Source organism: Gopherus evgoodei, chromosome 1, assembly GCF_007399415.2.
Source record: "Gopherus evgoodei ecotype Sinaloan lineage chromosome 1, rGopEvg1_v1.p, whole genome shotgun sequence".
In the NCBI taxonomy this organism is placed as follows: domain Eukaryota; kingdom Metazoa; phylum Chordata; order Testudines; family Testudinidae; genus Gopherus; species Gopherus evgoodei.
In genome coordinates this window covers 40,615,087-40,640,221 of record NC_044322.1, presented here as the reverse complement: position 1 = coordinate 40,640,221, position 25,135 = coordinate 40,615,087, and the positions used below count along the sequence as shown (strand labels likewise).

Genomic DNA, 25,135 nt, shown 5'->3' with positions numbered 1-25,135 from the left:
GAGCACCAAGGACAAAGCAAAGTATAAGAATATTTGCAGAGGAAATCAGAGAAATTTAACCTGACTACTTTCAGGACATGCCACAAAACCTTCCCCTTTCACATAGTTTTTCCACCATAACCAGAATAACTTTAAAAAGTAACCCACTTCTCTCCTTCTCTTTCCCCCCAATCAAAACAACACTAATGCAAGCAGACCTTTCTATAACCAGAAAATATAGTACAGCAAGTGATTCTAAGAAGTCCTCTATAGATTTTGCTATTGTCTATCTATTTTACGTAGAAGGCATTCAGATACTTACATAATGGGTAGCAGTATAAAATCCTAAACAGTATATATTGAGGGGAGGGGAAAAACAAGACAGTCCTAATCACAGTGAAATAAAGTTATGTGCTCTGAGGGAATGATTAGCCAGCAGGCAGAAACTGGTCTTAAAGATGACTCTTCCATAATCTCAAATGTATAGGAAGAGATACAGAAACTCTTTAGGTATAAATTCAGTCTAGGTTGGAATAATTGATCTAATCCTTAAAATATCCAAGTGTGGTACTGCTCTTAAAATCAATCAGCATGATTTTATGAGAGGAACACAGTAATGTTGCAGAAGCTGTCTGGACATTAATACTGCATTCATCACTATGGCATCCTCAGCACAATACAACTTGGAAGTTCACACAGGGATGTTACATCGCATTAGTTTGTTCGCTGTGAGTGCAACAATTTAACTACATCAAACTGAAATGCATCCACACCACTTTGTCATGCCAGCCTAAGGTGTTATTCAATATATCCGCACAGCTCTGCACTATTTGCTCAGTATTCTGGGTAGATATCCCATGGTGCACTATTCCACCACAAAGATCCATGCTTTGTGATTCTTCTTCTTGTGGATGCCTCTTCAGCAGGATGATTTTTCAGTAGGTGGATGACTACTGGAAAATGCAGGAAATTTGGGGGATGTGAGGGTGGGTCAAATTAACAAACTCCCTATATTTCTCTGCTAGCATCCATTAATTTTTTCAGCGCCATTTTCGAATTGCTGTCAGGCAGCATAGAGGACACACTGCTGATCAGGGTGAATACAAATTCATGATTTTTTTTTTAAATCAAATTTAAATAAAAAATGGATTTTTTTGATTAAATGTTTTTTGAGGAAAAACCTAACTAAAGATAGTTTTAATTAAGATACATTAAAGCTCAAAGATACATCATCATGGAATAGGGATTATAAATTCAAATTCTATAGTATGAGATAATATATTCATGAAATGTTTAAGAAAAGTTTTGTAAATTAGTTCCAATAGTTCATGGATTAGGGGCCTAATCTTATGGGGTGCCAGAGGCTTCTGTATAGATTATTTAGGTTAATCTTTCTATCTACCCAATGGGACTCAGTGCTCAGTCTAGAAGATACCACCAGAGATGCTTAGTTTTGCAGTTCTCTAACTGTGGATTTGTGTCTCCCGAGATAACATGCTTGTTAACAGCAAAAATGTTTTAAATAAATAATATACAGTAACACCTCACTTAACATTCTCCCGCTTAACGTTGTTTCGAAGTTACATCGCTGCTCCATTAGGGAATATACTCATTTAAAGTTGTAAAATGATCCCTTATAAGTCGCTCGACTGACTTTACAAGGGAGCATTGCACAAGTTCCTCTTCTTCGCCTCCTCTCCCTCCCTTTCTCCCTCCCTCTCAGCACTGTTTGACAGCGCTTAGGACTTTCTGGGAGGGAGACAGCAAGCAAGCAGGGAAGCTGTCCTCCCCCCACCAGGCAGGAACCACCCGAAGCATAGGGGCTTTAGAAGCCCCGGGGCCCTCACCTGCAGCTCTAAAGCCCCTTTTGGAATGTAGCCCTGCAAGCACAGGCTGAAGGACTCAGGAGGAGCAGGGAAAGCTGCGCAGACAGCGGCTGGAGAGAAGCAGCGCTTTCCCTTTCAAAGCCGGACAGAGAGAAGCAGCACTTTGAAAGGAAAGCGCTGCTTTTCTCCAGCCGCTGGCTGCGTGGCTGCCCCTGCTCCTTCTAACTCCTCCGGCCTGTGGAGGAGAAGGGGCAGTCGCGCAGCCAGCAGCCAGAAAGAAGCGGTGCTTTCCCCTTCAAAGCTGGCCAGAGAGAAGCAGCGCTTTGAAGGGGAAAGTGCTACTTCTCTCCAGTTGCTGGCTGTGCGGCTGCCCCTGCTCCTCTGAGTCCTCTGGCCCGTGCTTGCAGGGCCGCATTCTGAAAAGGGCTTTAGAGTTGCAGCCCAGGGCCTCAGGGCCCCCTTAGCCCTGGGTCCTGCAGCTCCTAAAGCCCCTGCATTCTGGGTGGCCCTGCCTGCCGGTGGGTGGGAGCGGCTCCCAGAATCGCAGCCATGGGGGTGGTGCTGCGCTGCACAGAGCCACCTGCACACCCCCTGCACCAAACAGGAGCTGCCCCAGGTAAGTGCTCTGCACCTCCTGCCTGCCCAGCCCTGAGCCGCCTCCTTCTGCACCTAAATCCTGAGCACCCTCCCACATCCTAAATCCTTCCTAGATCCTGCACCCCTAGCCCTGAGCCCCAGGGGTAAGCCAGGGGCACCTCCTCACCACAGTACAGTACAGTATACAATGCCTTTTGTCTGCCCCCCAAAAATTTCCTTGGAATCTAACCCCCAGCATTTACATTAAATCTTACGGGAAAATTGGATTTGTTTAACATCATTTCACTTAAAGTTGCATTTTTCAGGAACATAACTACAATGTTATGTGAGGAGTTTCTGTATAGAGGTTAGAAATAACAGAACTCAACCCTATTGTCCGTCTGCAAATGTGTGTACATAGAGTCAATCCCTTACCTCTCTCTAAAAGTGCAAACTTTCAAAAAGTTCAATGGATAGAAGATTGTTGGGGGCAGCATAGATCTAGACAAGGGGAAGAACTCTGGAGATAAATGTGAGAAGGGAGGGACAGGCAGTAAAAACAAAAGTGAAACTATTGGAGCAGCATATTCCAGAAGTCTTGAGGTCTTTCTGATTGTAGCCTTCATTGATTTGAGATCTACCATACCATTCTCTCACTAGAAGGGAAAACCTCTAATGGCAGCAGGCAGTAAAAGAAACCCAGTTTGGGAATATTTTAATGAAGTTCCTCTACCTCTGGATAAGACAGGCATGCATGCAAAATGCAAACAGTGAAACAAAAACATGCAAGGCCTGGTTGCCCAAATGAAACAACATCATGAAAAAAGCGTTCCTACTCAGGAGGAAGCTGCGTTGAAGATGATGAAAGGAACATGTCTGAATATGTAGGATCTTCAGGTTGGTAAACTTTTTTATTTCATACTTCTTTCTTAAGGACTGTGTGTCTTCCTTTTGGACTATTCTTGAATTCTCATGTTTGAGCAAAAAATATAGTTACTCTACCATACTATCATTTTAGATACAGTTGTGATAAAAAATAAATAGCTGAAATAGGCAGATCTTCCTTTTACAATTTCACCTTTAAAGTAGTGCTGAGTGTCAGTGAATGCAATGAGTAATACTAAATGAGCAGTATGCTAATCATAAACAAACTGCATTGACTTATTTTGTTTAGGAGAATGTATCCTCAACATGAAGGATTCTGAAGACTATCCACCTTCAAGATCACCATCATTTTTCAATAATTTCATAATTATCTGCCAATAATAGTGTTTCAGTCACATCATGTATGTCACATAGTCACAGTATATCACCTGTAGCAAAAATAAAAAAAAAACCCATCATCCAGAAACAGCTATAGATAAGTTTGTGATAAGAACCAGCAGATTACAAAAAGAGGTACTTGATGAAAAAATTGCCCGGTTTGTTTATGCAACAAACTCTCCTTTCTGTATGACTGAGAACCCACACTCCATTAACATGGTTCAGTCATTAAGACCAGGATACAGTTCACCCAACAGAGCAGATGCCCCATGCAAATTGCTGGATAAAGTGTATGAAAGAGAAATTGAGCAGTGTGTACAAGGTCTAGAGGGTAGAATTGTTAACCTGAGTCTTGATGGGTGGAGCAACATCCACAATGATCCTGTTGTATATGGTTGTGTGACAACAGAAGAAGGGAATGTCTTCCTTACAGAAAGTTGATACATCAGGAAATGCGCACGCAGCAGAATACTTACAAGAAGTAGCAGTAAAAGCTATAACAAACTGTGAAAAAAAAAATCAAATATCTAGTACACAGTTGGTCACAGACAATGCTGCCAATATATCCAAGATGAGAAGAAATTATTTAGAAGAGAGTCTCAAGCTAATAACATACGCTTGCAGTGCTCATTTGGTGCACTTCCTAGTCAAAGACTTCAGTGTTCCAGAAAGAAAGGCTAATGTTGTTAAAATTGCAAAATACTTCCGTAACAACCACTTTGCAGCAGCTGCTCTGAAAAATGTGGGAGGAATCAAGCTAACTCTCCCACAAGACACGCAATGGAACTCAGTAATGGACTGTTTTGAGCACTATATCAAGAACTGGCCTAATCTGATGACAGTTTGTGAACAAAACTGTGAAAAAATAGATGGCATCGTCACAGTCAAAGTTCTCAACATTGGTCTTAAGAGAAATGCTAAACACATGCACAGTACCCTGAAGACTATTTCTGTAGCCTTGAACAAAATGCAGGGAAATAGCTGTTTTATTGCTGACGCTGTTGAAATTTGGAAGGAACTGAGTGAGATCTTAAAAAAAGAGAAATATGCAATGACAGAGTTAAATTACAAGCATTAAAAAAAATGAATGGGACAAGCACTATCTTCAGCTTATTTTCTTGCAAATATTCTCAATACTTGGTACCCGGGTCAAACCTTAACTGCTGAAGAAGAGGAGTTGGCTATGGACATCCAGCAAACATCCCTCCATAATGCCAACTATAAAAACTTCAGAGCTAAGGGTGAACCATTCAAGAAATATATGTTTGCTGCTGATGTTTTAAAGAAAGTCATACCAGTGAACCAGATTCAGAGACTGCTGAAGTGATAATTTCACATTTAACAGCAGTAGCTTATTCTGCCGCTGTAGAAAGAATATTTTCTTCCTTTGGACTAATTCATTCCAAATTTGAGAAATTGTTTGGGACCTGAAAAAGCAGAAAAGCTTGTTTTTCTTTTCCAGATTATGAACAAACAGGAAATGAAGGTGAAGACTACTGAGTTAGTTGCAGAAGCCAATATTTTAAGTTTCTCATGCTGACCTGGCTGACGTAATTGAAATATTTTAAAAAACAAAAATTGACTGTTTTAGTTCAAAACAATTATAGCAAGAACAAATCTGATTTTAAAAAACTTGAATGTTTAACTAAATTAAAAAATTCATATGCTTGTTTTGTTAAATATTTTATGGTTGCTGTTGAAGAAAAAAATCCAGAATACATACGGTTCTGTTTAGTTAAATAAAAACAATTCAGATGTCTGTCTGGTGATGTTCTTCTCGTAATACAGCAAATCCTCCAAATAGTAACGATTAACCTGTTGAATTGGAGATAGTTCACCCTCCCAATGACTTATAAATTATCTGCATCAATTAGCTTTTGTAAATGAAATAACCAAACAATTATTCATCTTCTGATATAGCTGTAATCTAATCTGAAAAGTTTTAAAATAAATCACTTAAAAATTGTATAGGTGTACCTTCTAAAATGAAACTTACAACTATCTCTGAGTTGTGAAGAATATGTATTAAGGTTTATAACGAACAAGAATGATTTTATCTAGAAATCCAGGATTAAATCGAGTCTTCCTGACTAGTGATTTAAATCATGATTTAAAATAAATTTGATAATTGATGGTAATGAATGTACTGGAACCAAGGAAATGTGTGCTTGTTTTTATTAGGAATTGGCAGTATGGGGGATACTATGCCATTTATGGATGGAGATGTACCTCCATGAAATTTTTCAGCCAAAATGAATTCACTGCGTTAACACAAGTAAACTGCATTCTTGAATAAAAACAAAAACAATTTAAATAAGAATGTGCTGCAAACTTACGACCACTGGAATGGAGGCATGGTCAAGGAGGTGCTGTAGGTGATGATCTCAAAAGGGTTCTCTTCCTCCATCTCCTGGAGCTGATTGTTGTGGGAAGGGCCTATAATTAGGTTGACTGAACTCATTTTAGAGGATTTTGGATGGTTAGGGTGCAATTCTTGACCTTTGTAACAAAAGGTGCTCCAATGCAGGTGTTTGCCTGTACATGGTCTGCATCACGTCCCTTTCCAGGGCTATGTGATCTCTTTCAATCCTTAGAGAACGCGCCAAGAAAACCATCCCTCACAACTCTGCCTTCATGGTCCTCTTTTGGGATGAACTTAATAGTTCCTGGAAAAGATCCTCTCTTGCTTCTTCTCTCTACCGCCCATTCAAAGATTTGTCACCTTCTCTGTGGGTGATATCTCCCCTCTTTGTGAGCACCATGGCATTACAGGTGCTAAGGAAACTCAGAAAAAGCACAAGTACTTATTGCGCCAATCCTAGTCTCCAGGCCAACAATGATAAAATGTTTCTTTTCCACAATTTTGGAATGTCATTCCCCTCTTCTCCTCCCATGCAGAGGTTCCCTTTGAAATGGTAAACTGTTTTGTCAAATTACTTCCCTCTACTATAGGCCCTCTACAACAAAGGTTGAGTAACTGTGCTAGTTTGAGTAGGTGTGAGGATAGTTGGTTGCCTGTGCTGGTTTCAGGTAGGTGGAGGGCTACAGGGATGCGTGAATGGGGGCAGCAGTCCAGCTAAAACCCCTCCAACGCATCATCAGGGATCTACAACCCATCCTGGACAATGATCCCACACTTTCACAGGCTTTGGGTGGCAGGCCAGTCCTCGTCCACAGACAACCTGCCAACCTGAAACATATTCTCACCAGTAACTGCACACTGCACCATAGTAACTCTAGCTCAGGACCAATCCGTGCAACAAACCTCGATGCCAACTCTGCCCACATATCTACACCAGCGACACCATCACAGGACCTAACCAGATTAGCCACACCATCACTGGTTCATTCACCTGCACATCCACCAATGTAAATAAGGCTGCAAGTTAGTCACAGATTCCATGACTCTCTGTGACCTCCACAGCAGCCAGTGCGCCTGGCTCAGGGGCAGCTCAGGCAGCCCCTGTGCCAAGCGCACTGGCCACTGCTGGGACAGTCTCAGGTTCCTGTGGCTGCCGCCTTCCCCTCGCAGCAAAGTTTGGGTGCAGGAGGTGGCAGGGGCACTGGATGAGGTAAGAGAGGTTCTGGGCGACACTTACCTGGGAGACTCCATGGAAGTGGCAACACCCCCGTCCCTCAGATCCTACGTGGAGGTGTGGCCCGACAGCTGGCGCTGGGGGTAGGGTGGGTGGAGATTGTTGGGGTCGCAAGGCTCCCTACCTGCCTGCCCCCCACCAGCAGCAGCATAGTTCGGGTGTGGGAGCAGGTAGGGGGCTAGGGCACGTGACAGGGTGTGGCAGGCTCTGGATGGCACTCACCTGGAGTCCTCCCCGGAACCACAGCCAATGGGAGCTGACAGGTGGTGGTGCCTGCAGGTGGAGGCAGCCTACAGAGCTGCCTGGCCACACCTCCGCCTACCAGGGGAGGGGGATGTTTGCTGCTTCCGGGGAGCCCCGCAGGTAAGTGCCGCCAGAGCCCAACTCACCCCTGTTTGCATGCTCCAACCCCCTACTCCCTCCTGCACCCAAACCTCTGCTGCTTAAATTTTGGGGGGGGGAGCACGGAGCCAGGTACAGAGCCTGCCAGCCCTGCCAATCTTCCCACCCTACTCCCCCCACCAGCAGAGGTATCATGCCAAAGCCCTGTCCTCTCCCCCTCCCTCAGGCTGCCCTCCCCCAAGTTTTATTCACTGGTATTTTTAGTAAAAGTAATGGACAGATCATGGGCTGTGAATTTTGGTTTACTGCCCGTGACCTGTCCGTGGCTTTTACTAAAAATATCTGCGACTAAAACATAGCCTTACTTATAGAATCACTTACTGGTATCATCTTCACAAAAATTACAGATATTTTTATCAAAAAAGATACAATATTTACATGCAATGCCAAATATGTATTTAATTTAAATAATGTATACTTTTGCAAATACAACACTATGTAAACTATCTAATTAATACAAGAGCCACATTTTATGATGCTCTGTTCTCATTCTTGATATGGTAAAAATTGGGTTAATTTTATTATGAGCAAAGTGGGAAATGGCACTGGCTGCTTTGCTTATGTACAAAGATTCCCTAGTGTTTTGTATAACACTACAGATTATGTATGTATTGGGTACAAATGTCCGCACTATAGAAGGCACCTAGAGGTGTGTTTGATTCATTTCTTCAAAAGTGGATTTCCAATTCAAAGAGGATAAGAAACCTGACAGTGAACAGTTACCGGGTATTATATCAAAATGATACTCTCTTCCAGAATGTAGGAATACTTCACAGTTAATAATGCATAATGACAGAGGTCTCAATTACGTAGTTCTTTGCACTTTAATTAGATGTTTGATTTGCATAGTCACTGTATTAAAAAAACTTACTGTACTGTGCTTATGAACATCTCTGCTCAGATTGGCTACTATAATCCATCTGTTGCAATTAACGCCTGTTCTCACAATTTTATGCGGTTTATCAACAAACTAAAATGGTGCCTGGATTCACTCAATCTTTGGCTGAAGCAAATTAATTCCAAAGTTTTCATGAAAGTAAAAAAACAAAACAAAACAAAACAAAAACCACCGAAGAGCAAAGAAAGCGGGGCTGTGAAATTGCCAAAAGTGTGTTGGCAAACAAAAAGAGTAAAAATGCTTGGGCTTGATTATCCCATCAGTAAGCGCAACTTCAATGGGAGTTTCAAGCAACCTATGAGACACTCAGGCCCCCTTGACTCATTTCCTTCCTCTCTCATCCATCTCAACTTCTCCTCTTCCCTCCAAGGTCATGAAACCTCTTGTTCCAATATATCTTTACATTGGAAAGAAGATGCTGGAATTCTCCAAGTTAAATTGATGGACTTGTTTCTCTTTAAACCTGCTGACAGAAGTCAGCAGTACTTTATATCTAGGTTTTTTAATTTGCCTAAATGCTCTTTAAAAATAAGCAATGTATCAACAGTTCTACAATATATCAATTTGCAAACACAACACACAAAAATCAGTTCCTAATTCAGCAAGTAATATAAGCAGTATGACTACTTATGTCCTTATAGTTATACAAAAGCGTAAGTACGTTGCTGAATCAGAGTTTTAGTGAGGAAACATTTTGGTATGCAGCTATCACAATTTATGAGAAGAACCTTTTACTAGGAAGTATCTATAAGTAAGCCATTAAAAAAAGAGTTGTGCATCTAGGAAGAAGGCTCTTTAAATTTTATAAACTAAACTTTCAAAGTTCAAAGTTCAATACAGTATTTCCCAGAGTACATATTTGATATGTTAAATAAGGGAAATGTTCAAATCAATATGCATCCTCTAGAATTCATGATTTTTTGTATTTATCAAAATAGATTTTAATTTGATTATTTAAAATACACACAAATGTAAAAGCAGTCAAGTGCATTAAAAACAGAGCTACAGTAACAAATAAAACCACAAATTTACCATGATTATTAAAAATAGAAAACCTGTGATGTACTGTATTCAAATACCAATCCAGTTAAATTCTTCATGTAATATCATTCTATTAGTCAGGAGCAATAAATGAGAAGTATTCTGCAGTGTTTCCAGTTCAGAAACTGTAAGATAATAGTTTGGAGCTCTGCAAATAAATTCAGTGAAAAAGCACTTGGCACCAGCCCAGACCCAAATTTTACCACTGCTAACATATATGTGTCTTTTTCAATTGATATGACTACCAGAAGCTTACCAAGTGGAATGCCTTACTATCTGGTTTAACTTTATGTTTTTCCATATATTTGATAAGGCTGCAGTTGGTATACCTGGAGGGGGAAAAAAATATTGTACACATCAGTACCAGTACTGGGCATTCTTAGAGAAAGTTAACCTAGTGCTTATGAAAGATACCAACTGACAGCTCTGGAGACTAAAGTTGCATTTTTGTCCGTTGAACAGCTAAGGCACAGGCACCAGCACCAGATGCTTCCTTGTTGACATTAGAGAAATAACACTTTTGTCCTCCTAGCATGCTTGTAAAACATACAAAAAGACCACATACAAAAGTTCTCTTAATGATTTACATGCGTCTCAAGTACCATTTGGATTAGATTTCCTTTTCAGCCAGTTTAAATATAATTTTATCACACTGTACTGGTTTAATGCCAGCGTGCATGGAGCTTAAATATTTAGTCAGCCCTTTTAACACTGTCCTAACACTACACTGGTTGCCTTTCAGAATCTCCCAAAATTCACTGCCTTTGGGATACGTGCCCAGAGGCAATGCAACTGCTATTGTTTAAAACATGGTAGTTTAGTCGCAAGGCTAAACTGCAACAGGTCAGAACAAGAATCTGCCAGGTGAGTGTGGACACATTAAGCCATTTGTATTAAATTGTTTCTATCCAACAGGTTCAAGTAGGAACAGTTCTGTTCTCTACTGCAGACAAAGCCAAACTACTCTGTCAAGGTGACTAAATCCACTTCTAAGAGACCCCATTGCCTTCACCCCCCCAACATTTAGCTTTGCCCCAAGTACTGAGGGTTTGTCTCCACTACTGCTAAATCGGCACTGCTGCGATCAATCCAGCAGGCATTGAGTTAGTGAGTCTAGTGAAGACATGATAAGTTGATGGCAGAGTACTCTCCTGTCAACTTCACTACTCCACCTCTCCTACAGGTGGAAGCTATGTTGAAGGGAAAGCATGTGTGATGCAGATACTGCTGTAAGTCCATCTAAGCTACTTTGACTTCAGTTACATCATTTATGCAACTTAACAAGGGTAACTTAGATCAACTTACCTCATTAGTGTAGACCAAGTCTGAGACTGCCAATTGTGCTGACAGTTTGTGTGGAAGTAGAGTCAGGCCACCAACTCTTTTCACATATTTATCACAAAGGAACAATTTTCCATCACTGTAGACTTGGCACAAATCTGAAGTTGTAACATCTATGAAAGGCTGCAATTAGCAACCTCAAGAGTCATCCAGTTCCATTCACGTACATCATCAATTTCACATCTGCCACTTTACTTCTCATTTCACTATACAGAGCTTTCTGGATAGCCAGTATCTGGCGTCTAACATTTTCTACACTTGAACAGCCACAGTACACTGAGTTTTAATCATTCCAGTATCCTTATTTCCTCCATCATCTAAGCCATAATAATTGCATATTAATCCTTCATCATATGACTAAGAGGGTGCCTACTAGAGCAAAGTATTTTTAAATAAGGTAATTAAAATTAAGATAAAATAGACAACTAATCTCTCAAAAAAGCTCAGCAAAACTTTAACTTACGTGTTTCTTCTGAAATCTTTCATTAACGTTGAATGTTCAGGCATCTTTTTTATGTCCTCCCAATCTTTATCTGCAAGATCAACATGCATTATGCTTTCTCATATGCCTTCTTTTGTTTATGGAGGAAAAGACATCATTCAAAATCTCCTTCTAATCTTAGTTTTCTCTTCCCACATACCTGACCTGGCTTTGTCCTAGTCTCTACATTCCTTGAATGCCCTCAATATCTCTTCATAGTGCACAATAATGGAACAGGTTCTGACAATGTGCCAATTAACTCCTCAATTTAAGAACCTTAAATAATCACCCACAACTGCAATAATAGTTGCTAATCTATGTACAAGATTTTACATGAAACTAACATCCCAGCAGGAATTGATCATGTTCCAATTAGCATCCTCCCAGATTAGGTTTCATTCATTCATTTAAAGACGATACTGACATTAAGGTAGTTCAGAAAGTAGCAATACAAGATTTTGATGAAGGTTCTTTTATTTTTTAAGGCGTTTGTATCAGGGTGACAATTTGATCTAACACAAAATCACAAACACACACTGACAAGCCAGCTTGAGTCAGTCCCAACCCACAGGAACTACCTTCATTGCTCACTAAGATGGATAATGAGGCCCAAAGATGCAGCATACTCCACTCCTCCTTAAAAAAAGTTGCCTTGAGCAAGTGATTCACACCAAGTAAAACCCACCAAGATCAACCACAACCACCATAACAGAGAACCCAAAAGGAAATCAGTAGCGGTATCATTTCCTTCTCTCAGCCTTTCCTGTTCTAACTGCCCCAAGTTCCTAATGGCTTAGTGGAGTGGTTCTGCATTATCTGTTTTGCCATTAGGGTGCTTGGGATGGCATTACCCATAATTTGCAGCAGCCACTGTAGCTGCATCCACCCTCAACAAATATAAAAGTTTTAGTCAATTCTATCCCAGACACATAATGCAATTGAAGGATATATGTCAGCAATGATTAAGGTATATCAAGCGCAGACTATGGATAAGGAACCTATTTCTCAATTTAATATATAAAGCAAAAAAAAAATCAAACTACTATTAAAACTATTTTACTGTGACCCTGAAGTTTGATGCATTTTTCACTGGGTAAGTAATTTTTAAGCATATAGTCAATCCCAAAGCTCCAAGTTGGTAGCTTCTTTTTCTTCTAAATTCTTTTCCTATTCTCTGGGATGGCATTTACCATTTTCCTGCAGACAAAGAACCATGTTTCTGGCATAGAGACTATATGACATTCTCCTGTAGCTGTGGATTTGAAAAATCTAGCCATCTGTATAATTTAGGTTTGTATTCCTGGAACTTTACTAGCTGCAGAACTTTACAACAGTTTATCATTGCATGGCATTAATGACAGAGAATGGACATCAACCTGAAAAACTGAGGACTTTGCTGGACCATTTAGATAGAAGATGAGGTCAAAAATCTAGAACCAACTACGGAGAGAATTTATCTAATTGTTTCCTGCTTTGCATGTTATCTTCATTTCCTTTTCCTCCCTCTCATATCTGTCTGTTTTTGCACCAGATTAATGGTTTTATAATGGCAAATGATACAAGAAAAGGTCTTAAAGTAATAAAATGGTAAACAATTATATTCTTGGGTAAGAAGTGGGGACCTTCACACCAAGATCAACTGTTCACACAATACAATCCAAACTTATTACAAAACATTAATACAGTACTATATATTTACATAGAACTTTACAAAGACAATCTCTGCCACAAAAGAGTTTATCTTGCTTTAGACTCTAAAGACAAAAAAAAAAGTTTAGCAGTGAGAGAAGAATGGATTGCTTAAAGAAATCAGCTTTAAGGAGATTTTTTGAAGGAGGAAAGAGAAGGCACTAGATAGATGGGGAAAGGAAGATTGTTCCACAAGTTGGGAGTAGCATGATAGAAGGCATGAAGCCAAAAGTAGGAAATGGAAATTAAGTGTTCAGAAAAACAAGAAGCATGACTAGGGGGTGAATATGAAGGTGGCGAAAAGAGTGAACTTCTTGTGATAAGAGGCAGGAAGCCAATGAGATTCTAACGAAGTGGTGGAAAAACAAGACTATTTGTAGAAGCCTGTTGAATGGACTCTGCATGATGGAGGGAATACACACAATGAGGAGAGAGGGATCAAATATTAAAATAAAGCCTCTATCATTTTGACAACACACCAGTAGCCACATAAAAACCAGAAGACATCCCACTAACCCAATGTATGTTCAGGGGTATCTAAACAAGGTACTACCAAGGTTTGAGGGGAAGGTGTAGCAAGAGGCTCGCTGTTTGGAATTTGCTTTGGGTCTGGGCTTAGGCCTGACCCTCAGTTTTCTGGTTAGACAAAAGCAGTTTTTCCAAATCAAGACACACTAGTATATTTTCTGTCACAATAAATCTGAAAATGAAAATGCAAAATCATTTATTTTTGCAATAATTAGACATTTGCAAAAGATTCACCAGTGGGTGCAATTATTGGTACATCTGTCCATCCTCTGTAAAGTTTAAAGTATATAAGAAACAACACCGTGGAGATACCCAGAAATACTACTACTGTTTTTATTTCCCTGTAAGAAAATTCAATACTTTTAAATATGGTAAAATATTGAATATACACACAGATGTTTCAAAGTCAATCCTATTAGTAGTAGTAGTAGTAATAATACAAAATTCCACTTGGTAGCAGCATTATGTTTAGACTTACTTTTGATTTTGCAATTCAGGAAACAAAGATTATATTTGAACAGCTTTATTGCTTTGATCAGCTGCAACCTTCCTATGCAAAGACAGTAGCAATTTCAAATACACGTATCTTGGTTTGAACAGTAGTAATTAAAAAAACCCATAATATGTACCTGCAGGAAATCCCATTACATTGAATATTCTGTCCAGCTGGTCATGGTGATAAGGATTACTAGTTTTGATGTCCTCTTGTCGACAGTGGAATATTGGCTCTGATGTTAGCAGCTCTGCAAATATACACCCTATTGCCCAAATATCTTTTTAAAAAAGGAGAAAAGAAATAAAATCAAATGGATTTTTCCAAAAGAAAACAAAGATCTTTGTCAGATACAAGTATAATTCTTAAATATCTTATAAATCCTAAGAAATAAGGCTCCTGGATGTCAAGTATTCAAGTGGAACTAGAGATTTCTATTACAAGATTGCGACACTTCAAATTTTACCTTTAGGCTGCAATCATTTGTGTACAGCACAGTAAGTAATTCATTTTGCAGAATGCACAGAAATTTTATATGATGAGAGCTGAGAAAGCATGCAATAGCTTAAAAGTTTGCAATTACCAGTCACTGGGACTAGAAGTTAGTTGACTAATAACTAAGTTGGGAGCCAACTGGGGAACTGTCTATAAATCTTAACTAAATAAACAAATCAAATCTTGATTTTATCACTTTTCATCTTCGCCATTTCACCTGTATGTTGTATGACTTTCCCCTGCCCTTTGCCTTATTTACATTTCAAAACTTCAGAGGCCCATAGGTGTTCCTATATACTAATAAATTCCTAAAAAGATATGTGTTCAAAAGAATTTTTCATAAAAGGAAAAAATGTTGACTTTTCTCTACAAAAGCTCAGAGATAACTCACTTTCAAAACTTCATCTCCCAAACTGAAAAACATGACAGAAATAAGGAACAATCCCCCTTTTTATCTACTATTAGAATGTCATGTCACATTGCCCCTTTCAAGAGCATTAACATATACACCTCTACCCCAATATAACCCCACCCGATATAACACGAATTCAGATATAACGCAGTAAAGCAGCACTCGGGGGGGGGGGAGAGAGGGGGGGTGGCAGTGGCTGCGCACTCCAGTGGATCAAATCAAGTTCTATATAATGCGGTTTCACCTATAATGAGGTAAGATTTTTTGGCTCCCGAGGACAGTGTTATATTGAGGTAGAGGTGTATGTACTGCTTATATACATATTTAAGATACTTTCCAAAATCAAGACATGTTTAGGAAAAACTTTTAATCTTCCTGTTGTGCCTCAGTTTGTAAATTCCGTAGACGTTGCATTTTCTAGATCACACTTGCTATAGTGTGCATTTGTAAGATATCTAACTAATGTACCGTTGTGCCCAGCAGTGCCTTGAATGAGTAATAAAAGGTCATGAACAAGGACAGAACCAAATGATATATACAGTGTAATTCCACCATTCAATTTTCACATGAAGTGAGTTTTTATCTATATTAAAAAAAATTAATGACCTAAAGCTGTGAGTTTTTCTGCAGCTCTATGTGCTGCGAGCAGAAAATAAATAGCTGATACATTGCTGTAAAAGGAGGAAACAATAGGATGACAAGCAAAGGTTTAGAGAAAAAGAAGAGGTCAATAGGTTAAAAAATGTATTTAATGGTGAGAATATTCTTGGTAAAAAAGCTGGCAGTAATAGTTGGTGGAATTTTTTTTAGGTGTTCAATCTAAAAAGGCTGTAAAATAATTAACATTTTCCATTGGAATTACACAAGGGTGAGGTATAAGAGAATGCTTTACAGGAGCAATAATTTATGCACAAGTGTCTTAAAGTATGTCTACACTGCAATAAAACATCTGTGATTGGCCTGGCTCACGGGGCCTGGGCTGCAGTGCTATAAAATTGCAGTGTAGATGTTTGGGCTTAGACTGGACCCCGCAAGTGGAGAGGGTCAGAGGTTGGGCCAGCAATGGGTGTTTTACTGCAATATAGAACAATATCCATGTGGTTCACAGAATGATTAAAATGCACTAGTGAAAGAAGAGAAGGTCACTCACCATGTGCAGTAACTATAGTTCTTTGAAATTTGTCCCCCTATGGGTGCCCCATTCTAGGTGCGCTTTCGCCTCATGTGCCTCAGATTGGAGATTTTAGGTAGCAGTGTCTGTTCAGCCCATGCACGTACTCCCTGCAGTCTTGTGCCCTGCACGAGTCTATGTAGACTTGCATAGGCAAACCTCCCTCATTGCCTTCTCTCCTGCAAAATCTGTTGAACTCTGAAGCAGAGAGGAGGAGGGCAGGTAATGGAGCACCCACAGGGGGACACATCTCGAAGAACCACAGTTATTGCAAAGGGTGAGTCTCCTTCTCTTCTTCTTTGAATAGTGTCCCTTTGTGAACTCCACTCTAGGTGACTATTGAGCAGTACCGTCCACAGAAGAGTGGGGCTTCGGAGTCAAGTCAAAGATTGAAGGTAGAACAGTAGAACCAAATATGGCATGAGAAACTGAGGCATATGTGACTACACAGGGTTCAGCAAATGATTGAATGAATGAATGTTCAAGTCGCAGCTCTACATATTTCTGTGACTGGGAACGTTCTTAAGAAAGCCTGTAGAGAGGGATCTCATGGAGTGACTTAATACTTCAGAGGTAGGTTGAAGATCATGAGACTGATAGCAGTAGGTAATAGAGCCAGATACCCATCTAGAGAATATTTGCTTGGAAATTGGAGATTCCTTCATTCTGTCTGCAATGCAGAGAAATAATCTGGGAGATTTCCTAAAGGGCTTAATCTTGTCTAAGTAAAAGGCTAATCCCCTCCTGACATCAAGTGTATGTAATGTTGCATCTGGTTTATCCTAATGTGGCTTAGGGAAGAAAACTGGAAGGTGGATAGACTGATTTATGAGGAAGCCCAACCTTACCTTTGTCAGGAATTTGGGATATGGTCGCAGTGTGATATTCCTAAAGAAGGTTGTGGAGGTGGTGTATGTCATTTTAGCCCCTATTTTACCCACTCTTCTTTGAGCAGAAGTAATGGCTGCTAAAGGCAGTTTTCATAGACAGGGCAGAAGGGAACAGGTGGCCATAGGTTCAAAGGGAGACCTTGTAAGACATTCAAGTATCAAGTTGAGCTACCATGCCAGTGGAAGGCATCTGATTAGTAGGAAGATGTTGTCCAGTCCCTTGAGAAACTTCCTCATTGTAGAATGAAAAAAGATGGAAAAACCTTCTACCATAGGATGGAGGGCCATAATAGCTGCCAAATGCATGTTTATGGAGTTTAAAGATAATCCTGTCATTTTTAGCTCTAAGATGTAATCTAGTACAAATGATAAGAGAGAGGATGGAGGTGAAAGATGTTTTTATGTCACACCAGTGTTTGAATCTCATCCACTTTTGAGTATATGCATCACAAATAGATCGTTTCCTGCTATGTAACAGTACTCTCTTTACATCCTCAGAACGGGCTGTTTCTAACCCTGCAAACCATCTAGCACAGGGTGGGCAAACTTTTTGGCCCGAGGGCCATATCTGGGTGGAGAAATTGTTTGCAGGACCATGAATGTAGGGCTGGGGCAGAGGGTTGGGGTGCAGGAGGGGGCTCAGGGCAGGAGGTTGTGGTGCAGCAGGGAGTCAAGGGAGGTGGTAAGGGGGTTCAGGGCAGGGGGTTGGGGTGCAGGAGGAGTGTGGGGTGCGGTGGGGGCTCAGGGCAGGGCATTAGTGCAGAAAAGGTGCAGCAAGGGGCTCAAGGGAGGAGTTAAGGGGTTCAGGGAAGGGGCTGAGTGCAGGAAGGGGCTCAGGGCAGGGGGTTAGGGGGTTCAGAGAAGGGGTTGGGGTGCGGAAGGGGGCTCAGGACAGGAGGGTTGAGGTGCAGGAGGGGTGTGGCAAGGGGCTCAGGATGGCGGGTAGGGGGCTTAGGGCAGGGGGTTGGGCTGCAGGAGAGGGTCAGGGCAGGAGCTTGGGGTGCAGGAGAGGGTGCAGAGTGCGGGAAGGGGCTCAGGGGGCAAGGGGTTGGGGTGCAGGAAGGGTCGGCAAGGGGCTCAGGACAGGGGGGTAGGAGGTTTAGGGGGTTGGGATGCAGGAGAGGGTCAAGAAAGGGGGTTGGGGTGCAGAGTGCAGGAGGGAGCTTAGGGAAGGGGGTTGGGGTGCAGGAGGGGTGCAGCAGGGGGTTAGGGGGCTTAGGGCAGGCAGTTGGGATGCAGGGTGCAGGAAGAGCTCGGAGTGTGGGCTCCAACCTGGCGCTGCTTACCTGGAGTGGCTCCAGGGTGGCGGCATCATGCAGCGGGGCTAAGACAGGCTCCCTGCCTGCCTGGCCCCACGCTGCTCCCAGAAGTGGCCAACATGTCCAGCAGTGGCTCTTGTGGGTTGGGTGGGGCAGGTGGCTTCATTGTGCACTGCTCTTGCCTATGGGTACCACATCCGAAGCTCCCATTGGTGTCGGATGCTTCCGGGAATGGCGCGGGGCTAGGGCAGGCAGGGATCCTGCCTTAGCCTTGCTGCACCATAGGGCTGGCAATCCCGTAGTTTGCCCTTCCCTGATCTAGCAGTCATGCCTTGAGCAAAAGAACCCCAAGGTTGGGGTGATGGATTTGACCAGCATCCTGAGAGAGAAGATGTAAGACAGTCTGGAGAGTGATCAACTGACAAGCAGTGAGCTGATACAGGTAAAGAAACCACGTTTGTCTTGACCATGTCTGAACAAAGAGAATAACTTTGGCTTTAGTTTTCCTTATCTTGAACAGCACCTTGGATATGAAGGAAGCCCGGGAAAATGCATACAGAAGGCTTGGACTCTAACGAAGGAGAAAGGCATCTCCCAGGGAGCGGTGATCCAGACTTCCTCAAGAGCTTCTTGTCCTTGGCTGGGGAGAACAGATCTATCACACCCCAACACTAAAATATGTAGTGGAGTATAGTAGTATCTGTCTCCCATTCATGATCTCATGTGAGGTGTCTGCTGAGAGCATCCACTGCATTGTTTTGTATGCCCAGAAGATAAGTTGCTGAAATGTTGATTTAGTTTCATATGCACCAATTTGGTGCAAAAGGAAGACAACCTTGCTCCCCCTTGACAGTTTATGTAAAACATGCATGACATCATGATCTTTAGGCATTTGCCCTGGTCACTGGGAGGAAATGGATACAGGCATTTCTGATGGCTTTGAGTTCCAGCAAGTTGATGTGAAGTGTGGACTTGAAAGGAGACCACCTGCCTTGAATAGTGTGAGCATCTAGGTGAGCTCCTCATCCCAGTAGGAGTGCATCCATTGTTATTTCTGATGTTGGAGACGGCTGAGGAAAGGGGATCCATGAACAAACATTATGTGGCATGGAAAGTTGTTTGCTTGATGAATCCACAGTTCTGAGCCAGCCCTTGGAGGCAGTGCATGTGAAGACTTGCATGATTTACCATGAAGGTGCCAGCTGCAATATGTCCCAATAACTGGAGATAATTCTTGGCTGATATTTCAGGGATGACTTGGACTATAGTGCCTAAATTGGTTATGGTTATGAACCTGTGTGAAGGAAGGAATGCATTGGCTGTTACTGCATCAAGGCAAGCTCCTATGAACTCCAGAGTTTTCACCAGAGTTAAGGTGGACTTTTGGATCTTTAATTGTAGTCCCAGCCTGAGAAACAGGTCTATGACCCTCTGAGTGGCTGTTCAAGTATTGTTAAAAGACCATTCTTTGAACGGGCAATCATTTAAATAGGGGGGAAAAATGACCGTTCCTTGTCTGTGAAGATGAGCCACTACCACAGAAAGAACTTTTGAGAACAGCCTGGGTGCAGACCAGAGACTGAACGGGAGCACCATGTATTGAAAGTGCTCTTGACCCAGAGTGAAGTGTAGGAAACTTCTGCGCTAGGGTGGATTGCTATACGGAAGTAAGCATCTTCAAGGTCGAAAGCCAAGAACGAATCCCCTTGGTTCAATGATGGAATTACTGCTGCAAGAGTTACCATTTTGAACCTCTGAATCTTCTGTTGAGAATCTTAGATCTAGAATAGGTCTCAACCACTTTCTGTTTTGGAGCCAGGAAGTATCTGGAATAAAATCCATTTCCTCTGTGTTACATGGAAACTGGTTCTATAGTACCCAGATTTAGGAAAGTGTCAATTTCATGTTGCAAAAAGTGCTTGTGAGAGGGGTCCCTGAAGAGGCATGGGGAAGAGGGTCATAATTCAGGGAGGGAGGTAAAGTGGATGCAGCATCCTGTTGAAATGACCTCTAACACTCGCATGCCCGTACGGATTATGATGGTATATACAACTATGGTCACCATTTTTATGAGACTACGCTAAATTTTATAAAAAGTATGCCTTGTGAAGTATCATTTGAAATGTCATAATCTGCTAAACAGTATTGTCCTGGTAAAATAAATGAATCAACACTGTATGTGAAGCTATAAGATTCTTCTATGTATCATTGCTGTAACATTCTCCAAGTTTCAGAAAAGCAGGTCCAAACCAGTTTCTCAAGAACAAAGGACAGACCAACACCCAGAGATGTTAAAGGGCTATCACCTGCTTAAGTAGTCATTCTCCAGTAACGGGGAAGGTGTGAACAAGAAATTTACATTCCATCACAAGGATGGTTCAAACCTCATGTCCACGACAGACTGAGTTTCACCATGACTCAGCAAGGATGTTTCCAACACAAAAAAATTGAATTATAAAGAGGGAAGGAAAACATTTGACTTCACTCCTCCTCCCATGTCTCTGCTCATGACATCAATGAATACATGAAGGACACTGAACTAAGGGGGAGGAGTGTCAGGCTGAAAGGAGGCCCAGCCTATACAATTCACCATAATGTATGGTGAAGAAAACCTTTGCTTTGAATTTGTTATACTAGCCATTCATTAAATTGTGTTTTAGCTTTTATTTCTTTTTGTAACTGATCCTTTTATGCATCATTACTTGTAATCACTTAAAATCTATCTTTCTGCAGTTAATAAACATATCTTATTGTTTTAGCATAACCAGTGTGTTTGGATTAAAATATGTGGGAAACTCCATATAGGATAACAAGATTGGAACATATTCTCCTTTGATAAAATGATGGACTTTCTAAGAGCTTGCATTGTTCAGTAGCGTACTGGACATTTCTGGGGGGAAGTTTGGGACTAGAGAGATTGCAGTTTAATTCATGAGTGGCTAGTCAGCAGCACTCGATATTGTATAGCTAGGAGTGGTTTTACATTGTAGAGGCTATGTATGAACAGGACAGGAGTGGATGTTCCTACAGCAAAGCAGTGTAAGAGGCACCCCAGGCTGGAGCACTGAGGGGACACAGCTGTTCAACAGTTCAGACTGTACCCGGGGGGATGTCACAGTGATATGTTCCCAGTTCTGAGGGAAATGAAAAAGGTGGTCACCAAAGCACAGGAGACATCGAGACTGTTGCAGCAGATAAGAGCTGGGGATAGTAACTCAGCACCTCACCAGCCCTTCAAAATTGGTGTTTTGAAGTTCTGGGTTGTGAGGCTGATGTTGGAGAAGTAGCTGGTCTCTTCTCCTGGAACTGCTCTTGCTTATGCTGGGTACGTAATGTTTCTGGGAGGCAGGAAGCTGGGTGGGATGAGATTTCTGTGCCATCTAGGCCTTACTGAACTTTCTTTTTTATGCAGGGGTGTAAATTCCCAGAGAGCACAAAGTGGCTGTTGAGTCTTTTAAGACATGCAGAGATTTGATCACTTTTTTTTTGCAAACAACTATGATCCATCAAAATGAAGATCCTCAAACAAATTTAGGTTTTCTGAGGGAAGTCCCAAGAGCTGAACCCAGGAGGACTGCCTCATGTCTAACACCCTGGAGATTGAATAAGCAGCTGTATCAGCGGCGTCAAAACAGGCCTGCAGAGATGTTCTTGCAAACAGTTGGCCCTCTGCAATGATCGCCTGGAATTGCTCCCTCTGGTCTGCTGAACGATGCTCAATAAAGGCATTCAATTTTGAATTCTTAGCAGGGCTGTATTTCACCATAATGGCTTGACAATTGGTGATCCTAAATTTTAAGATAGCCAATGAATATGATTTATGGACAAATAAATCAAGAGGCTATAAGTCTCTATTGTATCGAGTAGATTTAGCATGGTGCCGTCCACCACGTTCATTCACAGCAAGGACCACACTGGAGTTGGATTTGAAAATAATTCAGAGTCCTTAGAGGAAACACAGTATTTGTTGTCTGCCCTCTTGCAGGTAGGTGGTATTGTGACTAGGGATATGCCAAATTATTTTTGCAGGGTGTAGGCCTCATTAATGATGCAGACAGATGATGAAGTGTGCAGAATGTCAAGTGTGGTGCAACTCCTTTGCTTCCTCCAGGGGAATTTGCAAGGAGACGCTATCCTTTTAATGAGATTTTGGACCCATTTAAAATCATTGGCCAAGGACAGTATAGAAGGCATGACAGCTTCATCCGGGGATGAGGAAGAGAAATAGTTGACCTGTTAGGAGACCACTGTATGGGAGAATTCCCTGGCTCAGGTCAGAAGCTGGTTAGAGCGAACTCTACCATGAGGAGATGATGTTTAAGTTTCTGGTTCTTTCTGGCCCTTGATTCTAACTGTAGACAGAAATTACACTTTTGCAGAACGTGTGACAGCCCCAGGCACTGAAAACACTGGAAGTGTCTGTGACTGACCGGGACAGACTCTCAACATGAAAGGCAAAGTTTAACCCTGGGCCTGGGAGAACCAGGCACACCCTCCTAGGCTTTAAGCTCCCCTGAGGGGGAGGGGAAAAAAATAAAGAGGTGAAGGGACAATAGTCCTTATCCTAATAGGATAAGTAATATTTTTTTTAAAAAATAGTTTGTTTTTTAATCTATAAAATTATTACAGCTAACTAACACAAAGGAAATTCTAAGAACTAACTAACTAGTAAGGACAAGAGAAAAATACAGTTGAGGTAAGTTCAACTCAGATACTACTGAAACTCCACCTCAGGTTGAGGTAGCTGAGAAAAAATGAGGGTGGTTTGCCCACGCAGCTCTATATAGCCTCAGTACAGGGCACAAGGCTGCAGGGGTCGCATACATGAGCAAAATGGACATTGCTACCTAAAATCTCCAATCTGAGATATGTGGGGCACAAACGCACCTAGAGCTGAACACCTCTTAAGAAAGACTTCTTCAAGAAGTGTCCCAAGAGGATTGCAACCTTTGGTAACTCCCTCTAGCAAGCCAAGTAGTCAAAGACAGCATGGAATGGAGAATTCCAGTTCCACCCCCCTTTTTCCCCCTTCTGTGCCTCTATAACTCTTTTCAAAAGCTATTAAAAGCCCTAAAGAGAACTTCATACTACTGTCAAGCCTGCTCTGTGATAGTTTGTACCACTGCCACACACAGTCTCCTCTCTCTTACGTTTGGCATTTTTCACAGACTGACAGCAAGTGCTGAGTGTGGCAGAGTAGATTCAGCAGTGCCATGCTGGAGCTGTTCAAAGCAGATCAATACCAGCAGGGGCAATACTAGGAGGAAAGTGACTTCCAACAACTTTGGTGCTTCTTCTAGATAGACTTGAATAGAGGAAGAACCTATCTTTCTATTGCTAATAACTTATCTTTAACTGCACTGAGTTAAAACTTCTGGATGGCAACCCTCCTATTGAACAGCAGGTTTAAATGAGTCTCATTTTTCACAAGATAATGCAAAGGTTTCTTCGGGGAAAAAGAAAACAAGAAATAGTAAATGAAAGCTGTGTCACAGCCACATCAATCTTGTCAGCTGCAGCTTAGTTTCAGTGCAGCTAGTACTGTCTCCAGTCTATACATTTCATAAATTGAAATATTGCTTTATGTATTTGTTATACTCCAAGTCAGTGGTCCCCAACGCGGTGCCCATCTGGGCATTTATGTGCGCTCGTCTAGTGCCCAGCAGAGGAGAGAAGCCACGGCCCCGTGCCAGTGTTCTCTGTCCCTGGCAGGAGCAGGGCTGCAGCTTCTCTCTGGCTTCTCCAGGGCTGCAGGCTGCGGGCACCGGTGTTCTCGGTCCCCGGCAGATGTGGGGCCCACCTAATGCCCAGCAGGGGAGAGAAGCCGCGCCGCTGAGCCTGCCAGGGACAGAGAACTCCAGGGCTGCAGGCTGCGGGCACCAGTGTTCTCAGTCCCCAGCCGGCGCAGGGCCTACCTAGTGCCCAGCCGGGGAGAGAAGCCGGGGCCCTGTGCCTGTTGGGGACAGAGTACTCCGGGGCTGCAGGCGCTGGCGTTCTCTATCCCTGGCAGGCGCTGGGCTGTGGCTTATCTCCGGCTTCTCCAGGGCTTCAGGCTGCGGGTGCCGGTGTTTTCAGTTCCTGGCAGGCGCGGGGCCACAGCTTAAGCCAGAGAGAAACCGCGGCCCCACACCTGCCGGTGACAGAGAACATCGGGGCTGCAGGCTTCATTCTGTGTTAAAGTAAGAATAATAAATATATTTGGACCAGCAGCTCAACAATGTTTTACTTTTTTAAAATAAATAAGATGAAAACTGTTTATGATATTTATTTTGTAAAAACTCCTTAATTTTTCTTACAGGTAGATAAAAAAGAGCAAATTCACATAGTAGGTGAAAGAGTAATTGCCGAATAATTTAATATCTTTTACATGTAAAATTACCCTTTTTATCTTATGGATTCATATATTATGTAATATTAAATATGATGTTTTTTGTATTATTTAATGTACAAACACAAAATAAGCCTTGAAAAATTGTTGGCGCCTGTCACACTCTTCTGAAAACACAAATGTGCTACTGGCCACAAAAAGGTTGGGGACCACTGCTCTAAATAGTAAAAACCCAAAGTAATAAAACTAAAGTACTCTGTTCCCTGCTGTCATTTTCTGGATTTTGACAATTTTAAGAGATGTGTCAATATTTCATTCTATTGCAAGTAGTAATATGCTTTCTGAAATTTCTAGTGATAAGAAACTATATAAAATTATACATCAAGGGCATCTGAGTTTATGATGTTTACTAGTCAGAAAAGAGTTTTAAGAATAGTATTTAAACTAAATAAAATGTCAGTGATTAA

The 25,135-nt window shown here is 41.7% G+C and overlaps 1 protein-coding gene across 6 annotated transcripts in view; it reads right to left on the bottom strand.

Moving 5' to 3' along the window:
- The window catches only part of CDK8 (cyclin dependent kinase 8), a 161,654-nt gene that overhangs the window by 9,047 nt on the left and 127,472 nt on the right, over nucleotides 1-25,135 (bottom strand). For all 6 annotated transcript variants that reach the window (XR_004000347.1, XM_030562356.1, XM_030562375.1 and 3 more), the window contains 3 exons: nucleotides 14,250-14,393; nucleotides 11,386-11,455; nucleotides 9,838-9,910 (listed from right to left, as the gene is read on the bottom strand). Coding sequence is in view for 5 of the 6 variants with exons in the window: in XM_030562356.1 (XP_030418216.1) it covers nucleotides 9,838-9,910; nucleotides 11,386-11,455; nucleotides 14,250-14,393 (287 nt within the window). In the remaining variant the exon portion in view is untranslated. The remainder of the gene's footprint in view (nucleotides 1-9,837; nucleotides 9,911-11,385; nucleotides 11,456-14,249; nucleotides 14,394-25,135) is intronic.